Source organism: Nilaparvata lugens, chromosome 4, assembly GCF_014356525.2.
Source record: "Nilaparvata lugens isolate BPH chromosome 4, ASM1435652v1, whole genome shotgun sequence".
NCBI lineage: Eukaryota > Metazoa > Arthropoda > Insecta > Hemiptera > Delphacidae > Nilaparvata > Nilaparvata lugens.
The window spans coordinates 639,843-663,490 of record NC_052507.1 but is presented as its reverse complement, the minus strand read 5'-3'; the positions used below and the strand labels follow the sequence as shown (position 1 = coordinate 663,490).

Genomic DNA, 23,648 nt, shown 5'->3' with positions numbered 1-23,648 from the left:
TGAATACTCCTCAATTAGCTCTAAGCTAGAGGAGCAAAAAAACACTGTATGTATATGATACTATGTAACTTTAAATGAAATAAATTGAAATTGAAATTGAAATTGAAAAAAAAAATTATTATTATTATTATTATTATATTATTATTATTATTATTATTATTATTATTATTATTATTATTATTATTGTGCAAAATACTACAATCATAATATAATTATGACATTGGAGGAAAAAATAGGCTGAGCCTGTACTATTTCTCCAAAAATTTTGATAAAAAGTTAATGTTGTCCAAAGTTTGAGGTTATGATATCACACACTGCTTCTTCACTTGATTCTTGACCCTGGAATAATATTTGAAGATTTTGAAGGTTGACGTAATACTTCAAATGGATCACAGAATGTATCACAATGAATAAAAAACTTGAGAAATATTACACTTACTTGAAAAATTTTAATACAAAATCATAATAAATAATCATAAATTCATAATTGAGAATGATATCGTATAAATGAATAAATAAAACGTTGATTTTGTCAATACCACTATATTTACAAATGGAAATAAACTGGAAGTTGCATTTGTTCAAATGTTAATTAATGAATAATTAATATTAAACGATAAATCCCAATTAAATGCTGTAAATCACCCCGATGACTTCTGCTAATATTGCCAATATTAGAAGATATAGGCCTATGCAAATATTGACAACAGGGTAAACAGCTAGATGTAAATAGCATTTAATTTGAATTTTCGTTTAATTATAATTGACCACTATATATGTTAACAAATAATTTAATAACATCAACGCCTTATCCTTTCAATTATGGAGGAATGACACAACATCTCTTACCATACAAGCAAATATTAATCTCTACTATCATTTTTATCTAGGCTTATGGAAATTTTTTCAGGCTGCTTAAATTAATTTTAGATTAAATCACTTTACTTCTTTACTTGTATGGGCTACTTTATTTAAATTAATAAAAACAATATAAAACATGTACCCTTTTTATTCAAAACACTTTAGTAGGGAAGAGAATGGGTGTACTTGAATAGGAAATATTGACATATTTAAGAAATAATTTTGAAGGACCAAAAAAAACTCAATTCTAATTCAAAAAGCACAGCTGACAGTATTTTCAAATTACATAACATTACATTAATAAAACTGACTGATTTGATTGAATTGTAGAAGAGGTTTTCAAGTCGGTAGAGTTCTGATAAGAAAAAACGTTGTTTCATTTATCTGTGGTTAGACATTTACAAATGTTCCACCCCTACCTCCAGCAGTCCGCTTATCCAATAGTGGTGGATTCATGCACCACGCATGCGCAGTGCAGAGCAGAACGCAAAACGGTCCGCGAGTCAAGTGGTGTCAGTTTTTAGCCCTCAGTAGACTTGGAGACACGTCGAGATGTGCGCCTTGAACGGGCTACGGCCAATCGTGCTTGTGCTAGCCACCTCGTTCGCGGTGTTAGGACTCTGCGACACCGCCGTGAACACCTCGGACACCGCGGTGAACAGCTCCAACACCCCTGACACCGTGGTGGGACCCCCTGGAGCCCCGCGCACCAAGCGACTCACCACCTTCGGAAAATCGGCTAACATGCCAAGCCCGTCACCACCGCTATCAGGTAATTCCAAATTCACTTTCAAATTTGAAAAATTATTTTGTGAAAATATTATTTAAGGACTGAAAAATTTTGTGATGTGATAATTTTAAATTATGTGGATATTTCCTATTTTAGTAATAATGTGACATATTTCTTCTATGTTTGGTTTTGAAGCATCTAAATTTTTAAATCTACTTTATGAAAATATTCAAGGATGACAATTTTGTGAAGTGAATAACTAAAAGACTCAACCTATTTCGGACTATGTGTAACCTTATCTAAACTTGGGAGAGGAATAGCACAAGATTACCTTATTTTTCCTCTCCCTATTATTTCGATGATGTACTTATTGAATGAATAAAGAATAAAGTCATAGATTCAAATTTACTGGGTGAAGAGCACGCTTTACATTTTCCAATAATACAATACTAGAATTCTTTATTTATTCATTCATTTTTTATTCATTTATACAATTAGTACATTATCAAAATGATAGGGAGAGGAAAAATAAATCAACTTAATTCAAATTACATTATTTGTTTTTATTGACTACATAAAATTAACAAAAATTGAATCAATAATTGCACATAAGAACTTGATGCTCAATAAAGTCTATAGTGAGGTCCACTTCATAATAGCAGTATCTGATAAACATTGGTGTTGCTATCCTTGTCTATTATTCGACAAAGCAGATAGTGCTACCATTTTCTAGCTCTGCAATGTAGCGAACCCGTATTTAACAATTGTATGAATATTTAATAATTGTCAATATATTCTATATCAATTATGAAAATGCATTATTCAATCATTGAAAAATATAATTTATTGACAAATAAAATATAATAATATTGTTTTAAATAAGAATAAACAGTTAATATTACATCAGATATGCTGGTAAGGCATGGAAGGCAGAGAATTGGCTACACTGTCCTCCTATCTCTCTCCACTGGCATTATAATGCATAACGTGGACCTCACTATACATGGAAATTCAATAAGGGCTACTACCCAAAAATTATTTACCAGCCCGGGTGTCGAACCAGGTACATCCCAATTACTAGCCGGGTATGCTTACCCTTTCACGAAGCTGACAATCTTGCATCATATCTTGATTGTTTTGACTAGTTTTGATCAGCGTAAAGAATATAAATAAAAAATAAATCCAAGTACCCTTATTAAAAAAAAGTTGCCTACTTAGATTTCTTTCCTTATTTATTTTCAAGAATAAAATACCCCTAACAGAAAAAATAAAATAGCCCTAACAGAATAAAATACAAAAAATTGTACATTTTTTTAATCTCTTCACTCTTGTATGGGCTACTTTAAGTATTAAAATTAATAAAAGCTGAAAATTATTATTTTTTAATTTATTTTTCTTTTAATGAAAAGGGTACTTCACGTTTTTATATTGTTTTCATTAATTTTAGTACATTTAAGTATAACTTTGTATGATACTTATTGGAGTTGATATTGTTGGTAAATGCAATTTTATTCATGATTCTGGTCCCCTATTATTATCGTTACCACAACAATATAAATATGTGTTAACCACCGCACTATAAATATATTTGAAAGATGCTCAAAAACGTCTATGTGCTAATCCAGTTGAAATAATAAAACTCAGGTTCAATAGCTGGGTTATCTAAATAAATAAAAATATTTTTATCCCAAAATAACTAAAACTATCTACCACATCAATTACAGAAAATTTATTCATTTATTTAAATGGAAAAAATATCAGATAGAAAAAGTAAAATATTAGATAGTTTACAATTACCACAGAATACAGTAGTTTTATAGAACTATAGTAGTTTCTCTGCAATTACATACAATAGTTAGTTTCAGAAATTTCTTATAATGTGTCTTCTACATGTTTAGTGTTTTCAGTGTGGAAATTGACCTACTCCACTATGGCGTACCATGTTCTAGAGTAGGTTTTGCTTGTTTTTGTTTTTTTTTTGTGCGGATTAGTAATTAGTGAGTGTTCAGTCATTAGATGTTTGGTTGAAAATATGAGTTATTGTTTGAAATAATATTTTCTATGTTCTGTCTTCTTTTGCTCATCAACAATAATTTATTGTGCACTATTGTTTTGAACTTTCTAGAATGATTACAGTTTCCAGGAATTAGATTATATGATTTTGATGCTAAATGATTGAAAAGGTCTGTAGGCCAAGATGAGCTCCCCGAATTAATGTTGAACTGCAACAAGACACTGCATTTATTATCTAGTCGTATTGGATGGGGCTACAATAAAGCACTTTGTTCAGTCAACAACCATGAACAAAATTGTGAGCTCACTGCAGAATGATGTCAGATGTTATCAACAGCATTTGCAGCATTGCGAATCAAATTGAGGAAGTTTTTTTATTGGGTTTGATTGTTTGCAATTGAAACTTAATTGAGCTGTTTATACATAATTGGAGTTGATATTGGAACTAGTTATCTACTCAAGACATTTGTTGTTCAAATTCCGCAAATCTTGTGTTGGAGAGAAGATAATAGTCTACATGATACGTACCAATTTACTATAGTGAGGTTCACGTTATAATGGCAGTGGAGAAAGATAAGAGAACAACGTTGCCGATCCTCTGTTTTGTCAATGCCTCCTATGGATGGTAGCTGATACAGGTTTATTGATGTAATATTAACTGTTTGTTCTCGTTTAAAATAATCAGTTATATTTCAATCGTCTAGAAAAATATTTATAATGATTAAATGATATTAGTAGAATTGATGGTGATGTTGTGAAATCTCTCCATAATAAGAAAACAAAGATATTGTCAAATTTCACTAAAAATTTATTAAAAACTTTAAAACAAAGCCATGGTTTCACGTAGTTAACCAACGCATCATCAGCTGTACTGAGGAATACATTCCTCAGTACAGCTGAGGATGATTAAATGATAAATTTTTCTACTCTTATTAAATATTTAATATCGGGACACCGAGCTTCGTTAGTTATTTCTATTCATTGATAAACAGAACACAATTCTCTAAAATCTGTGGGTAGATGACACAAGTTGATAAGTCACATTTTTGACCATATTGAGTTATGCATATGGTTGTGTTCAGAAAAATTAGATCTATAAGATGGTATAACTAAATATGTTGTACCTTTTTAAATAGCTGAGATATAGACCTTGCTTAAGCCTGATACTGCATTTTCTTCCAAACCCCAAGTTGACAAATATTGATAAGTACATATATCTCAACACTCTTCTACCGGTTTGTATTATAATCCAATTATCAAAAGATGACAAAATTTGATAAGTGTATGTACTGGTAGGCTATTATAAAATCTGAAAATCAATAACCCATATTGAGAACTACATAACCCATACAACTTTGCAAACAGTTCAAGTTTGGTTAACTTGATCAATACTTGTAAATAATATCAATTAATTTTTAAAAAATATATTCAAATTTCTATAAAATCTATTTTTAAGATATTCCCTATACTGTTACATTGTGATTTGAAACATTTGGCAGATGCCAAAACATGATATCTCTGACATCACTTGCAAAAATTCTCAATAGTTAATTTAAATAAATTGTTTTATCCCTTGATATTTTCTATTTAAATAGTCGAGGATCAGCTGATTATATTAGTGTAAAATGGGTAAGACTATTTAAATAGTCGAGGATCATCTGATTATATTAGTGTAAAATGGGTGAGAAAAAAATATTATAGATAATGTTTGCAGCTATGCCAAACTTTCAAATTGCTCTCCTGAAAAGTTTACAAATCATGACTTATCAGCTTGTGTCATCTACCCACAGAAATAATCGTGATCATATTTTACAGCTGGCTATACGTCAGCTTATGAATTTCTGGGATGCGATATTTTGATTTTCCACAGACGCACTTTTTTTATTATACACAGACGACGAAAGTCTCAGTTGTTTTTCCAAGGATGAATTATCCTTTTTATGTCGTTCAGCGAGTTTTTCCAGGGATGAGTCCTAGTGCAATCGAATTTTTATATAATAAACCTACTATGTTCCAAATTTCGTGAAAATCGTTAGAGCCGTTTTCGAGATCCGTTGAACATAAATAACCAAATATAAAAATATATTCAGATTTACAGAAATTGCTCGCTTAATATAATAGGATACATTGTTGAGAACGATCAAGCAACGTTTCTGATAGGTCTATTTATGTAATATCAATGATACATTCTCGTTTAAAATAATCAATTATATTTTATTAAGCAAGAGATTGTAAGTTTTAATGATTTCATAATGAATTTTCGTAATTAAGATGAAATATTTTGTTGATTAATAATTAATTCTACATTGTTAAAAGACGATCTGGCAACAGAGCAAAGCGAGAAAGAGACAGCGCTATCCGCTTTGTTGAATGATAAACAAGGATAGCAATACCTTTGCTAATCAAACACTGCCATTATAACGTGGACCTCTCTATAGAATTGAGTCTCTCCGCTTGTAGCCGGCTGACAAAAGCTGAAACATGAACAGATTCAATAAATGTTGATTGATAACTGAGTGCAGAGTCGTTGAACCCTGGCTTTACTGCAATTTTAATGGCTGTTCATTATTCATTATTTATGAGAGATGGCACTGACCCAGTCCCATTGCACGCAGGCGACAGACGATTCAAAAATAAACTAATCATTCTGGATAATCGTTCAAAACGAGACGGAAAATGATTTCTTACTAGTGAGGGCTACGTTATAATGTCAGCAGTATTTGAGCATTGGTGTTGCTATCCTTGTCTATCATTCACTAAGCAGATATAGTCCACGTTATTGACCGAACGTAATGAGGTCTATGTTTCAACTCGATTTGCTTTTGTCTGTCTGTATGTAACGCGATTACGGCCAAACGCGTTGATAGAATTCGATGAGATTTGGCAGGAATATTCCTTTTTCAACTGTGCGTCGATGTATATACAAGGTTTTTTGAAATTTTGCATTTTAAGGATGATATGAAAAGAAAAGGAATTCCTGCATACTCTGATATCACTATAATATAATTATCATCTAGGTACTTTAAAGATAAGATCAATCAGACTATAGAATTATTCATAATCTATCAGCTGATAAGTGGATTATTCATTGCATGCATTACACAGATGTCTGGCCGTGTCCATTTCTATAAGGTGGGGCTTCAATATTTTCTATGATGCTTGCCCATCAGTATTAATATTCTCACATTTTGAAAAAAAATTTGATAGGTGATTAGAAATAAAATAAAACATGATTAAATGAACTGAATTAAGCTGAAGAGATTATAATATTCTTCATTTTAAAATAGTTGATAAATATTTTTATCAGATGAAGAGTATCAATGAATATTTTTATAGATTGTCATGAAACTGGATACAAATTCAAACGTGAAGTGAGTTTATTAACATAAGTGAGTTTTTTATCATGGAGAAAACAGATGACAGTTTTCCAGAGTAAATTATGATTCAACTGTGAATTGTGATTCAACTCAATCAACTAGAACAGGTGACATCAGATACTTGTGGATGAGAAAACTGCGTGAGGTCCACTGTTCACAGAACTACCACGGTAGTAATGGCAGTGGAGAAAGATAGAAGAGCAAAGTTGCCGTACCTCTGTCTTGCCAATGCCTTCTAAGGAGGGTAGGTACCTGATAAATATTTTGTCTTTTTTATAGTTTGTATATAATCAATCATATTTCATTCGCCAAGGAAATATTTCAATGATTATCATTTTCAATAGATATAATATTCTGTCATTGGATTATATTCCTACATTCTTATAAAACAATCTGGCAACGTTGCAGAGCTAGAAAAGGATAGCGTCATCTGCTTTGTGAAATGATAGACAAGGATAGCAACACCAGTGTTAATCAAATACTGCCATTATAACGTGGACCTCACTACAGTAGAGAGCTAACATGTATAGAGGTCCACTTATAATAGCAGTGTAGAAAGATAGGAGAAAAGGGTTGCCAGATCTCAGCCTTGCCACCCAAACAGCTAGTACAATATATGATGAATTTCACTGTTCATTATTGTTGAAAATAGTTAATCATTTTGTCAAGAAAATATATTTTTCAAGGATGTAAAAATTAATTTTCATGATTGAGATTAAATATTTTGTCAATTAGTTGAATTTCTACATTGTTGATAAACGATGTGGCAACATCGCAATGCGTGAAAGAGATAGCGCCATCTGCTTTGTTGAACGATAGACATGGATAGCAACACCATTGCAAATCACACACTGCCATTATAACGTGGACCTCTTTATAGGCACCACAAATCAATGCATTTTACTTTTGTCAAGTTGGCATTTATAAAGACGACGGTGAAATCCACTTTAAATTTCAGTATTGCTCGGATGGGAGGCATTTATATCATTCATAAGGAGCACTGACAGCTTGAAGAAAGTCTTACTCCATAATAGTGAGGCCCACGTTATAATGGCAGTTTTTGATTAACAATGGTATTGCTATCCTTGTCTATCATTCAACAAAGCGGATAACGCTATCTCTTTCTCGCTTTGCTCTGTTGCCAGATTGTTTTTTAGAATTAATAATTAATTAGCAAAATATTCATGAAAATTCATAAAGAAGACATTGAAAGATATAATTTCTTGCTTCATAAAATAAAATCCATTATTTTAAACGAGAATGAACAGTTGATATTCCTACATCAATAAACCTGTATCAGCTACCGTCTATAGAAGACATTGACAAGACAGAGGATCGGCAACGTTTTAATTCTATATCTTCACTACTGCTTATATAGGTAACGTGACCTTCACTAGAGTGTGAATTCTACTATAAGAATGTTCTCAATTGAATAACATTTTCAATTGTATTATTTATCTAAAATATGTACACATAATATTATCATGCCTACATTAGGCATCATTCAAGAATTATAATATGTTGTCTCATCTACTATAAAAATAGAAACAGGTAGGTATAAATCTGTTTTGTATGTAGCTTTATTCTTTATTGATTTATACAATAAGTACATCATCAAAATGATGGGGAGAGAAAAAATAAGGTAGCCTTGTGCTATTCCTCGCCCAAATCTTAGCTAAATACAGTAGATAAATATTTTTATAGCATGAAAAGCTGTACAATTTCAGATATGGCAAACGTCAATTATAAAAACAAATAAAATACATTAAAATGATCAATGTCACAGAGTACAAACACAAAAGTACAATAAGTTGGTCTATTAATTGTACACAATAGTACAATATTAAGTACACAATATTATTGGAATGTATCTACCAATTATCCATGTATTCCTTCATGGAATAGAAGCTACCATTCAATAAATATATAATTATTATTTAACGAAAATCCTAAATAAATGCTGTCTCCGGGGTGATTTACTGCATTTATTTAGGATTTTCGTTAAATAATAATTATATATTAATTAGCATTTGAATAAATGTATTCTCTATTTAATTCCATCTGCAATAAATATTTCTTTACTTGGGCTTCAAACATTCAAAGCCCAAGTAAGGAAATATATATCAAATGGTGGCTTCTATTCCATAAAGGAATACATGTATAATTAGTGGATACCGGTACATTCCAATAATATTGTTTTCTTATCAATTAATAGCTGTGATTGATAACTTACTGTACTTTTGTGTTTGTACTCTGTGACATTGATCATTTTATTTGTTTTTATAATTGACGATAATTGGAGCTATCCTAAGATTCAAAGGATTTTCAATGAGACAGTCTATTCAATATTTTTACACCAATATAAATGTTTTTTTTTTCTTTCATAAAGACTGACCAATTAGATTGACAATAACTCTATTTTTTTTCAATCATGATTGATAACAAATTCTAATCGCAATTGATCGATTATGTTGAGCTGTCACATAAGTACATAATGTAACAACTTACTTTAAATTGATAAATTGTATTATTAATGCTACAATGTGAAGAGAAATTCACTGCTTTATGTTTTTAGAACGGCCGATAGAGAGAGGTGTTGCTAGTAGATTTGTTATAAATCGATAGATAATGAACTTACTGTAGTGAGATTTACTGCCACCATATATAAGTTGAATGGAAATTTGTTTCTGAAAAAAGCTGACAGTTTTAAATGAATCTCACTGAATATTCAACACTACTACCGTACCGTATAACAGCCACGCCCTAGCAAAATACCTGTTAATAAAATGTGCGTACAATTATTCACAATAAGATAAAAGCAACTATAATGAGGTCGATGTTATAACAGCAGTTTTTGATTAGCAATTGTATTGCTATCCTTGTATATCATTCAACAAAGTTTCATAATTAATTCACGTTTCTACTTTTTTATTAAAAGTCTGATCACAATGTTTTGTAATAGGACCACCTTCATAGTTTATTTCTTACCTATTTCACCTACCCTCTATTGTATTATAAAGTTTGATATTTCATGGTATACTTTCATGATAAGTTTCATTCCACATGGATGCAGATAACAACTTTTCTTTCCTCTAGTATTGCTAATGTGATCTAGTATAATGTTGATGGCTCAATATATACTATATTATTTTCTATGATATCTGTAATTGATTAATACTGATGCAGATATGTTGAATAATTATTTATCTCTTAAGTTTGATTTAATTTTAAATTGCCAATTTTTGTAAATGTTACCATAGGCAACAGCCTTGTAACAATATTATCAATAAAAATATCTATCTAACAAAGCGGATAGCGCTATCTCTTTCTCGCTTTGCTCTGTTGTCAGATCGTCTTTTAACAATGTAGAATTAATAATCAATTAGCAAAATATTTCATCTTTATTATGGAAATTCATTATGAAGTCATTGAAAAATATAATTTTGCTTATTAATATATAATTGATTATTTTAAACGAGAGTAAAACAGTTAGTAATATTAACTGTTTTACTCTCGTTTAAAATAATCAATTATATATTAATAAGCAAAATTATATCGCAAAATACGGTATAGGCCTCATTTCAAAATGAGCACCTGATGATAATAAATGGTCTTTATTCAAAATTATTCCACAAAAAAATCAGAGCAAATCATTGTATAGTGGGTCCACGTTATAATGGCAGTGTTTGTTTAGCAATAGTATTGCTATCCATCTCTATCATTCAACAAAGCTGATAGCGCTATCTCTTTCTCTCTTTGTTCTGTTGCCAAATCGTCTTCTAACAATTTAGAATTGATAATTAATCAACAAAATATTTCATTTTAATTATGAAAATCATTATGAGTTAATTGAAAAATTTAATTTCTTGCTTGATAAAACATTATTGATTATTTTAAACGAGAATGAACAGTTAATATTACATCAATAAACCTGTATCAGCTACCCTCCATAGAAGGCATTGACAAGACAGAGGATCAGCAATGAATGAAGAACGTTGTTCTTCTATTTTTCTCCACTGCCATTATAACGTGGACCTCACTATATAAGTATCAATTAGTCAGAGAGATGACGACTACTTTGTAGGTAGTCGGGACCGACGGCTAATCGTCTCCTACGGAAGACGGGGTATAGCATGTATAGCATAAAGAGAGCGGGGTGGCTATATGTGATTGTACTGTGATATTATTTTATTACAGAAACAACTAGAATTAGTTCTCTATAACTTTTGTTCATTCATCAAAAGCATATTGCTATTATACGAATTAAAATATAAATCACATTACCCTTTTGAATAATTATTTTATCACAACATGTTTCTGACATTAATGCCATTTTCAAGAAAAAGACAATAAAATGCTATTATATGCTATTCATATTGCATTTGTATGTTTATTTTCATCAAGGGAAGCTCTCCATCAGTGAAGGCTTCTATTATATCCGTTGTCAAATAAATCTATATCTTCTATATATATAAAAGCGAAATGGCACTCACTCACTGACTGACTGACTGACTCACTCACACACTCACTCACTCACAGAACTGAAAATCTACCGGACCAAACACGTTCAAATTTGGTAGGTATGTTTAGTTGGCCTTTTAGAGACGCACTAAGAACGGATTTGGAAAAAATTCCAAAGATATGCCCAAAATCTGCGTTTTTCCAGCGTTTTTTTTTTCTTTTTCTCAGCTTTATCTAGAACAAATGAACAGAAAATGTTCAAATTTACTACAGAAGCTCACCTGGGGTGTAATAATGTTGTGTTAGAAAGAATTTGAAATAACGCCAAAGATACGCCCAAAATTAGCGTTTTTCCAGCGTTATTTTTTTTTGGCTTTTTCTCAAATTTATCGAGAACAAATAAACAGAATTTGTTCAAATTTAGTAAAGAAGCTAAGATAGGGTGTAATAATGTTGTGTTAGAAGGAATTTGAAATAACGCCAAAGATACGCCCAAAATTAGCGTTTTTTAGCGTTTTCTCAGCGAGAACAAATGAACAGAAAATGTTCAAATTCAGGACAGGAACTCAGCTAGGGTGTGATAATGTTGTGTTAGAAGGAATTTGTAATAACCTCAAAGATACGCCCAAAATTAGCGTATTTCCAGTGGGTTTTTTTTTTCTTTTTCTCAAATTTATCGAGAACAAATAAACAGAATTTGTTCAAATTTGGTACAGAAGCTAAGCTAGGGTGTAATAATGTTGTGTTAGAAGGAATTTGAAATAACGCCAAAGATACGCCCAAAAATAGAGTTTTTTTGCATTTTCTCAGTTCTTTCATCAATTAATAGACAGAAAATGTCCAAATTTTAGAGATGGGTTTATGTAGGGTCTAAAAATGTTGTGATGAGGTTACTTTAATATTTCATCAAAGATACGCTCAAAATCAGCGTTTTTCCAACGGTTTTCTCAGCTTTTCTGCGTTTTCTCAGTACTCTGACTTTCTGATGGAATGAAGCATGTTCAAATGAAAAATACTTTCTGGGATTATGTCAAAAATATCACTTTTATTGTAAAATAACAAACATGTTTCGAAACCAATAGTGTCATCTTCAGTGTGGAATTTTCTACTAATTTTTTCAATGTTATCAAAGCATGTTTGTTATTTTACAATTAACAATAAATAAGTGATATTTTTGACAAAATCCCAGTGTTTTCATTATGGATAGATATCTCAACATCTTACCAGCAATAGTATCTGAAGTAAATCTATAACTTTATCTGTTACAGGTAATAACATGGCCGACCACTGACTTACCAAGTTGCAGGTAATCATTTTCAAAATGAATAAGCTTTACATATACTATGATTAAAAATATAGATTTTATATTCATCTCATTTCATTTTTGATTCAGCTTCTGGTAGTTTCAAATAAAACACTGCTAAGAAAATAATTCTCATTAATAGAAGGTAAGATTTTGTTGCACCTCTGAAATATCAATCAACAATATTTAATTATATTTTAATAATTTACTGTTATAATAATATATTTTGGTGAAGTTATTTTGCAGCAGGCTTGTAGGTGACCCGGGAATAAATTTGCAATTATTATCATTTATTGAGACTAACACGTACGTCATAGTTACCAGAAATATATAATATATATGAAGTGAGCTATTAATAAATTAGGTAGGTAGGATATTGGAAGACAATGAATGTATTGAATCTATGATTATTGAATCTATCACATAGTAGCCTACTTATGACAGTGGAATTTATGATAAGTAGGCTAATGTAGTTTAGAGTGGAATAGTATGGGAAGTATCAAAAAAAATTATGCTATATAATATTTAGGCTACAATTTAATATACTACTATCCATTACAATGAAGTATTTTAACAGGATTACTTGAATGTTAAATTATAAAAAAATACTAACTTAGTAAAAGTGTTATATTTTTTTATAGAAGAAAACTATTTTCAAGCATTTATTCCATTCTCAAACAGATGAGACCAAATTCGAGAGAAAAAATCGTTATCATAAAATTCTACAATATACGCCTATCATATAGAAGATAAAAAATCACATTATCACTTTGAAGAATAGGACGTGATCTTAAGTTTGACGTTCCAAGTTTGATGTTAAAAATTAAAACTCATATCATTTTCAAATTTTGATATCTTCTATAACTGAATACGGCAACTTATACCAAGGAAAATAAATAAAGTAGTTCGAATACTTAAGGATATGGCCCTTAAAGTACAGTAGGGCTAGAATATTTTGAATATTTTATAAACCAACTTTATAACAAAAAATAACCAACTACAACTACCACCATTGAATATGGTTTAAAAGTCAATAATATCATAATCATGAGGTAAAATCACCATCAAGTCTATAGGAAAATTCTATACAATGAAAGGACATATTCAAGTAACGTACGGTAGTCTATACAGACAGAGTGTTTTGAAAAAAAGGTGCCCATCAGTCATGGCGTGATTCCTCCCATCAAAGAAGAAAAAAGTTCTAAAAAACATAGGTCCGAAAATGCTTGGTAACCAAGTTATACAGAGTGAAAGATTTCGTCTGATTTTCAGTTCCCCTGCTGAAACGAAGCCCTACGGGTATTTGTTGGCTGTTAATTAAGATGTACAATTTAGCGTACTTTATGTAACTGAACTAAAAAATTCAATAAAACTGTTTCCAGACCTGTAAGTACAGTAATTTTCAAGATGTGTGACGAAATACACGAAACTTGGTCCCGAAAAACATGTTCCTGTAAGGTTTGAAGCAGATTTACTATGTTAAATGTACAATACACACAATAGTATATTTCGCACCTAGAGCAGAAAATGAGACTTTTCCGGCTCGAAATCGGTTTTCAAGTCCGAGGCCGTAGGCCGAGGACTAGAAAAGATTAAGAGCCGGAAAAACATTTTTGCCCGTGGTGTGAACACTATTTTTCGCCACACAGAAAAATTAAAAAAAAAAAATATATATATATATATATATATAATATATATATATATATATATATATATATATATATATATATATATATACATGAGAATAATTGTTTATTAAGCACTTCCAAAAGCAAAAGTGGAAGGTCATAGCTCTAGCAAATCTGAGGTAATCTGAATATCAGGAAATTGTCCAAGTATTTTTATTTTTATTCTGATTTGTCTAAATAACCTAAAAGATTATGTTCAATTATGTGGGAGGTTGAGTTTATACTTTTTTATTCTTTCAAATGACAGTTTATACTTTTTTATTCTTTCAAATGACAATAAGATGATATTATTATAAATGTTTCAATTATTAAATAATGAAAAGTTTTTTGATCAGCTGTTTTTTGATCACCTTTCTTAGTTCCATGTTAGCGGCTGGAAAGGGTACACTTTCCGGCCTAGGCCGGAAAGAAACCTGTTCTGATATCAGACGAGAGTCGTCTGCAAACAATGTCTTTCAGATCTATGTGGGGACTGGAAAACAACTTCTTTCTGTGCAGTGTGGCGAAAAATATTTTTTTCTTAACTTGTAGAAAATTAAATTTCGAAGAAAAAGATGTAAAATAAGTCTATAATGGACAAGCGCAACTTTTAAAAAAATAATCCTAATTACATACAAAACTTATTAAAAGAGAGCTTAACAGACTGTCTATTTTTTATGCATTTTGTAAGTAATTAAGGAGTTTTTCTGTAAACTGTAAGGTCTGGAAAACAGTTTTATATGATTTTACAGTTTATTTTACAGAAAGTACGCTGAATTGTACATTTTAATTAACAGCCAACAAATACCCGTAGGGCAACGTTACAGCAGGAGAGCTGAAATTCAGACAAACTTTTTCACCCTGTATAACATGGTAACTGAGCATTTTCGGATTTATGTTAATTGGTACTTTCTCTCTTCTTTTGATGTGATGAATCACGCCATGACTTATGGGCACCTTTTTTCAGAGCACTCTGTATATGTTCTTCATTACACATGAATGGAACTTCCAAATAAGGAATGTATTAGAAATAGTAGGCCTGTAGTCTTAAAATATGCACTAATAAAGCAAGAATACCATCGGCAAAAATTCTACTGATATACCATAAATCAACATACAATATTTGAGATGCACGGTTGAATGTGATATGGAAAGCCTTATTAGAATAGAGCATGTTTTCATCAAAACATACCTGACTAAAATAATACAACATAAGCATGGCTATTCCACAGGTACTTTGAGTTTTTCAATTTGAAATATTGAGAATTTAAAAATTAGCTTCAATTTAGAATAGACTTAAAAGAGTTGAGGAAATTATCAATGTTATTAGCATAGGCCAGATAGGTACAGATATTCATAAAGTTTTGGAATAGGTGAAACGGGAGAACATTTTTTTTGTGATTTCTCTCGAAGTTTTTAGGTTAACCATGACAGAACACTTGATACCGTATTAACTATACGACTTTTTATTTCCTATAGTGAGGTCCACGTTATAATGGCAGTGGAGAAAGATGGGAAAACAACGTTGCCGATCCTCACTGTCTTGTCAATGCCTTCTATAGACGGTAGCTGATACAGGTTTATTGATGTAATTATTAACTATTAAATTTTATAAAACTTTAAAGTGAAAAAGCACTCACATTCTTTGATGCCACATCAAAGAATGTGAGTGCTTTTCCACTTTAAAGTTTTATAAAATTTAATATTAATAATAATAGTGGAAACAAGATGGATAACCAACAACAAATTATAAACTGTTCATTCTCGTTTAAGATAATCAATTATATTTCATTAAGCAATAAATTATATTTTTCAATAATTTCATAATGAATTTTCATAATTAAGATAAAATATCGGAGGAAACAATAAGCCCGACTTCCGACTTCCGACAGCGTTGCTGATTCTCTGCCTTGTCACTGCCTTCTATAGAGGATAGCTGATACCGGTATATCTGATGTAGTATTAGCTGTACATTCCTGTTTGAAATAATCAATTATAATTTATCCGTTAAGAAAATTATCATTTGATTAATATTTGACAGAGGAAGAAGATAGCAAAACAGCGTTGCTGATTCTCTGCCTTTTCACTGCCTTCTATAGAGGATTGCTGATACCAGTATATATATGATGTATTATTAGCTGTGCATTCCTGCTTGAAATAATCAATTATAATTTATCCGTTAAGAAAATTGTCATTTGATTAATATTTGACAGAGGAGGAAGATAGCAGAACAGCGTTGCCGATTTTCTGCCTTGTCAATGCCTTCTATGGAGGGTAACTGATACCGGTTTATTGATGTAATATTAACTATTCATTCTCGTTTAAAATAATCAATTATATATTGATAAATATTCAAAATTCTTAGTTTTCGTTGTTTTTTAGTGAAAATGGACTAAATTTTAGAAAAGTGAAACCATAACCCTATTTTGGACTTTTAAAATGTTATCTAAATTTGGGAGAGAAATAGTACAAGGAGTATCCTTAGTTTTTCTCTCCCAATTTTTACTTTGTAAAAATTATAAATAAATAAAAAAAATTCATTTTTCAATCATTTCATAATGAATTTTCAGGATGAAATATTTTGTCAAATTGATTATTAATTCTACTTTATTAAAAGACGATCTGGCAACAGAGCAAAGCGAGAAAGAGATACCGCTATCCGCTTTGTATAATGATAGACAAAGATAGCAATGCCATTGCTAGTAAAACACTGCCATTATAACGTGGACCTCACTATAGTAAATAATACAATTTGTATGCTAGTCTATTAGATAGACAGAGCTACTCATCAGGAGAGAAATACAAAAAATATGAATAAATTTAATTATTTACTCATACAATAAATACAAGTCTCGTTGTTTATTGGATCTGGTTAACTATACTTTGTAGCTATAACTATAATATTATAACCATTATAATTCAAGCAATAATAGCCTACACAATTTTACACAGCTTTCTGGAAACTGTTTTGAGATTTTAGAAGTTATTATCAAATAATTATAGCCTACGTCACGAAGAAATTTAGAAACTCATTAACTAAGGAACAAAGCATAAAAGGCTAGACAAAATTTCTGTTTTTACAGTAGCTTGCAAATTGTTGCATGATCTGCGTTCCTTATTATAACAAGTTCTGTGTTGTAAAGTTTTAGTGCCCAGTAAAAAGCTGAGAAGTAATAAACTGCACCGTCATATAAAGTATATGTTAACAGCCACCCAAAATATCTTACTCCAGCATAAAACTAGGAGAGCCATTTTCTATTATAAGGATAGATGACTGAGTGATGATTATCGACATTACATAAAAAGACTTAGACATTGTCAATTAATGAGAATATGAATGATTATGAATGAAGAGCTCCATTCCAAAACCTGCTAAGCCAAAAACATAATTTGTTGGCAAATTGGGAAAAACTGTTGCTGAATCACTGTATGCTCTGTGCCAAAGAATTCTCGCTGGAAGTTAATTCATTATTAGAATATTAATATGTATTATTTTCAAAGTTGTTATTTAATTTATCTAACCATTTTGTGGAAATAAAACTGCGCTTGCGAAACAATGTATCGTGCAAAAACTGCACATGAAACATGGCATGGATTGGAAAAAAAGACTAGTTGACTTGACAGGTTTTGGAAAAAATCAATGTTTAAATGGTGATTACAGCTTTAAGAAGCAGTTTTTGGCAAGAAACACACTAGCAAGTGATGAAGCCATTTATGTTTTGATGAGATATATCCTGAAAAGCATAAATCGAAAAAAATTTACTTAGCAGGTTTTGGAATGGAGCTCTTCAAAAAATGGATAATTACCACAAGATCTACTTTTCAACTACACAAAACGTAATTATCGACATCACCGGAATAATAAATATTTTTTTAGCACAATACATTTCACAAATAAGTGGAGTCATAACAGTAACACAGTAGGGAAAGAAGTGCCTCTAATATTATTGGGAATTTTTGTTTTATTTAATGAAATAAGAGGAGAAATAGTTTTCAAGTTATTTTTCAAATAATATATTGTTACTGAATTTATAATAATTTTGATATTCCTTGTTGGTTATCCATCTTGTTTTCAAAATTATTATTACTATTGTATTCTAATATAACTTTAAAGTGAAAAAACACTTCATATTATTTGGTGTGGCGACGACCGTTTCTGAGATTCTGTCTGTCTTGAAAATGTGCGATACCAGCACGAAACGGTCGTCGCCACACCAATGTATGTGAGTGTTTTTTCACTTTAAAGTTTTATTAAAATACAAGGGTAATAACTTTGACAAATACATAAACTTCATCAAAGAAAATGTAATGAGAGGTGAGTTATATATAACATTCATTGCTCAGTATGTTTATTTGACTTGTTTTTTCAATTTGGAGGAAAAATATTTTTATAATTGTTGGGAAAACATTTGAGGATATAATAAATTGGAATCCATATTGGAAAATCTTCTACAGTGAAAGAAAGAAGAGACATCTATAGTGAGGTCCACTAAGTGTGACAGTGGAGAAAGATAGGAGAACAACGTTGCCGATCCTCACTGTCTTGTCAATGCCTTCTATAGACGGTAGCTGAATGAATGTGACAGGTTTATTGATTTAATATTAACTGTTCATTCTCGTTTAAATCAATTATATTTTATTAAGCATTAAACTATATTTTCAAAAATTTCATAATGAATTTTCATAATTAAGATGAAATATTTTGTTGATTTAATTATTAATTCTACATTGTTAAAAGACGATCTGGCAATAGAGCAAAGCGAGAAAGAGATAGCGCTATCCGCTACGTTGAATGATAGACAAGGATAGCAATACTATTGCTAAACAAACACTGCCTTTATAACGTGGACCTCATTTTACAAAGAGAAACTCATAGTCGAGTATAAGTTCAATAATGGAGTACTGTTAACCGTAGTAATAATTTTAAAGGATGAAGATTAAAAGATTCAAATTCTAGCTACACCTTGGAGGCTATGGCCCGGTTACAAGAAAGCCGGATAAATTTTAACCGTGATTAATCTCACGAGAACCAATCAGAGAAGGCCTTTTTGATAAGACGGCTTTTCTGATTGGTTCTCGTGGAATCAATCACGGTTAAAATTTAACCGGCTGTTGTGCAACCGGCACTAAAAGATTCAAGTTCTAGCTTCACCTTGGAGGCTATGTGTATTTCTTCTGCTTATAAAAATATATTTTTTTGGAATGAACTTGTAATGTATTAAGCTACAACACAACTCAATACAGCCTAACAAAATAAAACTTCAATCAATTCTATTTCCCAAATTTTTATATCAATAATATCGCAAAATACGGTATAGGCCTCATTTCAAAATGAGCATTTGATGATAATAAATGGCCTTCATTCAAAATTATCCCACAAAAGAATCAGTATACAGAGCAAATCATGGTATAGTGGGTCCACGTTATAATGGCAGTGTTTGTTTAGCAATAATATTGCTATCCATCTCTATCATTCAACAAAGCGGATAGCACTATCTCTTTCTCGCTTTGCTCTGTTGCCAGAACGTTTTTTCTTTAATGTAGAAATATAATTAATTAACAAAATATTTTATCTCTATTATGAGAATTCATTATGAAATTATTGTAAAATATAACTTCTTGCTTAATAAAACATTATTGATTATTTTAAACGAGAATGAACAGTTAATATTACATCAATAAACCTGTATCAGCTACCCTCCATAGAAGGCATTGACAAGACAGTTCGGCAACGTTGTTCTCCCATCTTTCTCCACTGCTAATATAACGTGGACCTCACTATAGAAGCAAAGCTGCAATTGGTTGAGAAATATCTACTGCACAATATTAAAAACCTTCATTTTCTATGGTATTGCTTTCAAGCAATGTATCTACCTAGAATACATCTATTCTAGGTACCTTGCTTTCAAGGAGTAATATAGGCAACCCGCATTGCAATCTAAACCTCACAATAAATTAGGCCTCTTTCACACGATAGGAGACGTGCAACTTGAACACTGAACAGTGTTCACGTTTTTTTGTCGAAGTACATTGAGTCCAATCGTGTCTTTCACATGGTGATCCCGAGCCAGGAACCGTCTTTTGTCACGTCTTTTCCCCTCGAGGCAAGCAGAAACCGGCTTGGATCGAGATACTAGCGGATAAATCGCCGCTTTCACATGGTGATTCTACGTCTCTCCGGTCATCACTTTTTCTCAAAATCTATCTTTCTTGAAAATGAAGATAGAAAGATTCTGATTTCGGATTTGGATTCAGCGACCCCTAATTCTTAAAAACGCAAGTCCCGTTTTCGAAAATATCCAAAAACAAGGAAGTTATGGCTGTTTTTAATAAAGCTTTCTATTATCATATAATTATACGGTAAAAACGACACAGGTACTGTACTTTATAGTACGTATGTATAGTAGCCATCAATATAACTTACACTGTATCCGTTTAGGATATTTGGTGGGATATTCTGAAAATACCCAAAATTAAGGGAGTAAGATAACTTTGAAAAACCAACGTTTTCCTGCCGAATGACAAAAGTGATAAAAAACATAAACAGCCAAAAGTTGGATGGAAGTTTGCAAAGTGATCAAAGAAGATTTCGTAGCTTTAACAATTTCGCAACAAGAAAAGTTTGGTAAAGCCATGATTATGTTAATCACTACTCATGATACAAAGTATCGAACTGCTTTGTACTATGATACATGGTTTTCATTCCGTATCATTCTTTAATCAAAATAAAACGAGATTCCGGTTTCAAAAGCATCAAAGTCGCCAGGCTGGTCTGAACTATTCATGACTTTTTCAGTATGCATTATCCACTCAGCAGTTCTAATACAAACACATACATCAGTTTCGTTTTACTTGGAATGGAATGACATTTTTTATTCTTTCAATTCCTATTATTACCATAGATCGATTCAATGATTATACTGAATGTTCATAATAGATTTTTCTGATTGTTGCAAAGAAATAGTCAATAATTACTGGGACTTTCAAGTGATATTCAACAATTTCAACCTGATAAATTGGATTGTTGAATGACAATTAAATTTCAGTGAAGTTTACTGTACAACATTCCTTTTCCTCGTATTTTAATGGGTGATGAGTGGAGATGATTTCTGATTTCATATTTGGATTCATCTTTTCATAGTTCAATATTTTTTTGGAAAACTAGAACTTTTAAAAATCAAAAATGTTTATGTTTAAACTTCTCAGGTATTAAAAAACTTCATAAAACCTTTGCCTGTCCCTTTGTGAGGCAGAAGTATTATTATCTTAGTACATTCACTATATAATCATATGATAATGAAAAGCTATATTAAAAACAGCTATAACTCCCTTGTTTTCGGGTATTTTTGGAAATGGGACTTACGCTTTAAAGAATTTTGGGTCGCTGAATCCAAATCCGAAATCAGAAATTTTTTATCTATATTTTTAAGGAAGTTATACTTTGAGAAAAAGTGGTGTGTCATACTTTGAGCAAACGTCGGCGTAATTGTTAGATCCGTCGGCTTATTTGTAAGATCCCCATGTGAAAGCACAGGAGAGCTGCGAAATATGAAATATGATCTTCCGTAATATGATCTTCAGGAGCCAGGATTCTGCCGTGTGAAAGAAGCCTGAAGGATTTACACAGAATTTACAAGACAACGTTTTTCTCCTATCTTTCTCCACTGCCATTATAGCGTTGACCTCATTATAAACGTTTTCATACCATGGCATAGTGCCGTCAGGGGGTCAGAATGGGAACTTGAAAATAATTTTCAACACTGTAGGCTCTATAGAGCTCTGATTAAAACCTTGCTTTATGTGTTTAATGATAATGCAAATCTTGGAATGCTTATAGACTAGCTTGATATGTGATGGAATAAGATTTGAACGTTAAGACTGGGCGTAGACCGGTTAGTCAAGACAAGAAAAGTCACGTTTAGTCACAATACTTAACATAGTTGCTTATGAGGAAGACATGTCTAATTGCAATGACAAATCAGTATGAGTTGCGTCACAAACAGCTATATGTGAAGTATTGTGACTAAACGTGTCTGATCATGTCTAGTCTTGTCTTGACTAACTGGTGTGCGTTAGCCTAATGTGTTGCTTTGGCAAATGATTAGATACAATCATTCAACATCAACGCACTACCAGTATGCTAATTGAAAAAATTAAATATTTATTTTCATTCAGCATCAGTGTTCAAACATGAAATGCATGATCAATCACAAAACACAATAGCATTTGTATTCTTTTAATTTGGCAAATATAACTTGTAGTTGAACTATTGTTATCTATCGATTTACATCTAATATTTCTAAAAAAAATGGATGAATTAATTGTCTATTATCTACATTTTAATGCATTAATTGTTAATTCAAAATTATTTAATATATTTGTTGCAATATTCATAACGTTGTTGGTTCCTATGAAACCCATTCAAGTTCTAGAAAATTTCTAATATTTTAATGAAAAAAATAATACTTTATTTTAAAATTTATAATATGATCAATGAGTTCATCATCCTACATACAGCTTAAAGCTTGAGGCCCGTTGCACAAAATCCTGTTAACTCTGTTACCAAATCTGTGCTATAACATATCTCCATGAAATTATTCATGTTTTCCACTGCCTTCCGATACTCAGGAAGAGACCTATGCTATTCTATTCAATAAAAACAAAATTCAGCATAGCGTTGATACTCTTATAAAAGGTATTTTCCTGATCTTTATCCTGAGTATCGGAAGGCAGTGGAAAACATGAATAATTTCATGTAGATATGTTATAGCACAGATTTGGTGACAGAGTTAACTGTTAAATTCTTATCATGATTAAATACCACGAAAACCAATCTGAGAAGGTTTTTTTGGAAAAAGGGCTTCTCTGATTGGTCCTCGCAGCATTTAATCACGATTAAAATTCAACAGGCTTTTGTGCAACCAGGCCTCAAAGTATTTCGAGTAATTTGGAACATTTAACTTTGGTTTTTCGTTTAAAATGAAAATAAAAGTATGTTCCCTACAATCTGAGAGTATTTTAAAGTACGGCACCAACTGAGTTATTTCAAACAAATTCAAGCTATCAAAGAAAAGATTCTATATTGAATGGATAATGCAGTCTGCTATCGTATACTTGGCAAGTATTTTCTATTTGTAATTCAAAATTCTGATACTTGGAACTAGAAGGTGCAAATTTTCCATGCAGTGATCGCACTGCCTGTTCAACCATCAAATAAATTTAGCCTACTGCCCATT

The 23,648-nt window shown here is 31.2% G+C and overlaps 1 protein-coding gene across 2 annotated transcripts in view; it reads left to right on the top strand.

Annotated features, from left to right (window-relative positions):
• Nucleotides 1–1,364: 1,364 nt before the first annotated feature.
• LOC111049130 overlaps nucleotides 1,365–23,648 on the top strand; it is a 55,488-nt gene continuing 33,204 nt past the window's right edge. For both annotated transcript variants that reach the window (XM_022335138.2, XM_022335137.2), the window contains exon 1: nucleotides 1,365–1,633. In XM_022335138.2, the coding sequence (XP_022190830.1) occupies nucleotides 1,414–1,633 (220 nt within the window). In that variant the 5' untranslated portion in view covers nucleotides 1,365–1,413. The remainder of the gene's footprint in view (nucleotides 1,634–23,648) is intronic.